The 2,500-nt window shown below is 46.4% G+C and overlaps 1 protein-coding gene across 1 annotated transcript in view; it reads left to right on the top strand.

Moving 5' to 3' along the window:
* Window positions 1-2,500, top strand: part of LOC306940273 (excitatory amino acid transporter 1-like) — a gene marked incomplete at both ends in the record, with an annotated part of 31,135 nt that overhangs the window by 3,888 nt on the left and 24,747 nt on the right. Inside the window, 3 exons of the mRNA XM_079525295.1 lie at window positions 268-405; window positions 661-789; window positions 896-971. Coding sequence (XP_079381421.1) covers window positions 268-405; window positions 661-789; window positions 896-971 — 343 coding nt within the window. The remainder of the gene's footprint in view (window positions 1-267; window positions 406-660; window positions 790-895; window positions 972-2,500) is intronic.

The raw sequence follows: 2,500 nt of genomic DNA, 5'->3' as shown, positions 1-2,500 counted from the left end.
GGTGTGATTTCACCTCAATAGAACTACAATGTGTTCCAGGTGTGATTTCACCTCAATAGAACTACAATGTGTTCCAGGTGTGATTTCACCTCAATAGAACTACAATGTGTTCCAGGGGTGATTTCACCTCAATAGAACTACAATGTGTTCCAGGTGTGATTTCACCTCAATAGAACTACAATGTGTTCCAGGTGTGATTTCACCTCAATAGAACTACAATGTGTTCCAGGTGTGATTTCACCTCAATAGAACTACAATGTGTTCCAGGTGTTATTTTGGGCTTTGCCCTTCGACCTTACAAGATGACCTACAGGGAGGTGAAGTACTTCTCGTTCCCCGGAGAGCTGCTGATGAGGATGCTCCAGATGTTAGTCCTGCCCCTGCTCATAAGCAGCCTGATCACAGGTTAGTCCTGCCATGAGCTCATAATCAGCCTGATCACAGGTTAGGGTGTTAACAGGGTGTTAACAGGGTGTCAACTCAACAGGTATATTATATCAACAGGGTGTTAACAATGTTAACAGGGTGTTACAGGGTATTGTTGGGTGTTAACAGGGTGTTACAGGGTATTATATCAACAGGGTGTTAACAATGTTAACAGGGTGTTACAGGGTATTGTAGGGTGTTAACAGGGTGTCAACAGGTGTATTATATCAACAGGTATGGCGGCTCTAGACAGTAAAGCCAGCGGTAAGATGGGCATGCGAGCCGTCATCTACTACATGAGCACCACCTTCATCGCCGTGTTCGTGGGAATCTTCATCGTCCTCATCATCCACCCGGGACGAGGTAATTATTATTATTATTATTGTTGTTGTTGTTAGGTATTGAAAAATAGCAGATACTTTTGAAAAATCGTGAAAATGTGTTGCAAATGTTTTGATATATATTCGAGGGTCCAAGGCTGAGTTCGGAAAGCAGCAGAAGATCGAGCAAGTCAGCCCGGCCGACGCCTTTCTGGACCTCATCAGGTTCTTATTATTTATGTCACATCATTCCATATATGGTGATACTCTAATGTCACATGTGACACAGTCCTAAAATGTATAGCTATAAAACTAAGAAATAATACATCATAATAATACATAATAATACATCATGTGAACACAATTTATTTTGTAAAGGCATCAACGATGTGTCATATCTCTGCTGTCGGGAGGGAACCTCTTAACTCCATATCTCTGCTGTCGGGAGGGAACCTCTTAACTCCATATCTCTGCTGTCGGGAGGGAACCTCTTAACTCCATATCTCTGCAGTCGGGAGGGAACCTCTTAACTCCATATCTCTGCTGTCGGGAGGGAACCTCTTAACTCCATATCTCTGCAGTCGGGAGGGAACCTCTTAACTCCATATCTCTGCAGTCGGGAGGGAACCTCTTAACTCCATATCTCTGCTGTCGGGAGGGAACCTCTTAACTCCAACGATGTGTCATATCTCTGCTGTCGGGAGGGAACCTCTTAACTCCATATCTCTGCAGTCGGGAGGGAACCTCTTAACTCCATATCTCTGCTGTCGGGAGGGAACCTCTTAACTCCATATCTCTGCTGTCGGGAGGGAACCTCTTAACTCCATATCTCTGCTGTCGGGAGGGAACCTCTTAACTCCATATCTCTGCTGTCGGGAGGGAACCTCTTAACTCCATATCTCTGCTGTCGGGAGGGAACCTCTTAACTCCATATCTCTGCTGTCGGGAGGGAACCTCTTAACTCCATATCTCTGCTGTCGGGAGGGAACCTCTTAACTCCATATCTCTGCTGTCGGGAGGGAACCTCTTAACTCCATATCTCTGCTGTCGGGAGGGAACCTCTTAACTCCATATCTCTGCAGTCGGGAGGGAACCTCTTAACTCCATATCTCTGCTGTCGGGAGGGAACCTCTTAACTCCATATCTCTGCTGTCGGGAGGGAACCTCTTAACTCCATATCTCTGCTGTCGGGAGGGAACCTCTTAACTCCAAAATCTTCATTTTTCAGGAAATGGGTGCTTAACAGGGGCGGGTGGCGGTGTGCACGCTCAAATACGGAGCCTGTCAAACAAAGCACTGCGCACACAGTGGCATCAGTGGCCTCTCCAATATGGCACAGTGTATCAAAGTGGCAAAGCGCTGATTATCAAAACTTAAAACTATAATAGTAAATACTAAACAGTGTGTGCGTCGCACACTGGTACACAGACCAGAAAAGAGAACACAACAGGAGAGGGGGCATCATTGGCACACAACGCCAGCAGCAGCAGCAGCAGCGCAGCAGCAGTGCAGCAGCAGCGCGCAGCAGCACAGCAGCCCGAGAACACAATACAAAATATAACATTAACACTAGTGGCAGTCAGCCCGACCTTCAGAACACAATATAGAAGACATAGGTCTACACACACACACACACGCACGCACACACACACACACACACACACACACACACACACACACACACACACACACACACACACACACACACACACACACACACACACGTAAAGGGTGTTCAGTAGCATCGATTTATG

Source organism: Electrona antarctica (genome assembly GCF_951216825.1).
Source record: "Electrona antarctica genome assembly, chromosome: 16".
Classification (NCBI taxonomy): Eukaryota; Metazoa; Chordata; class Actinopteri; order Myctophiformes; family Myctophidae; genus Electrona; species Electrona antarctica.
The sequence above is the reverse complement of the archived record's forward strand: the minus strand, read 5'-3'. Positions and strand labels throughout refer to the sequence as shown.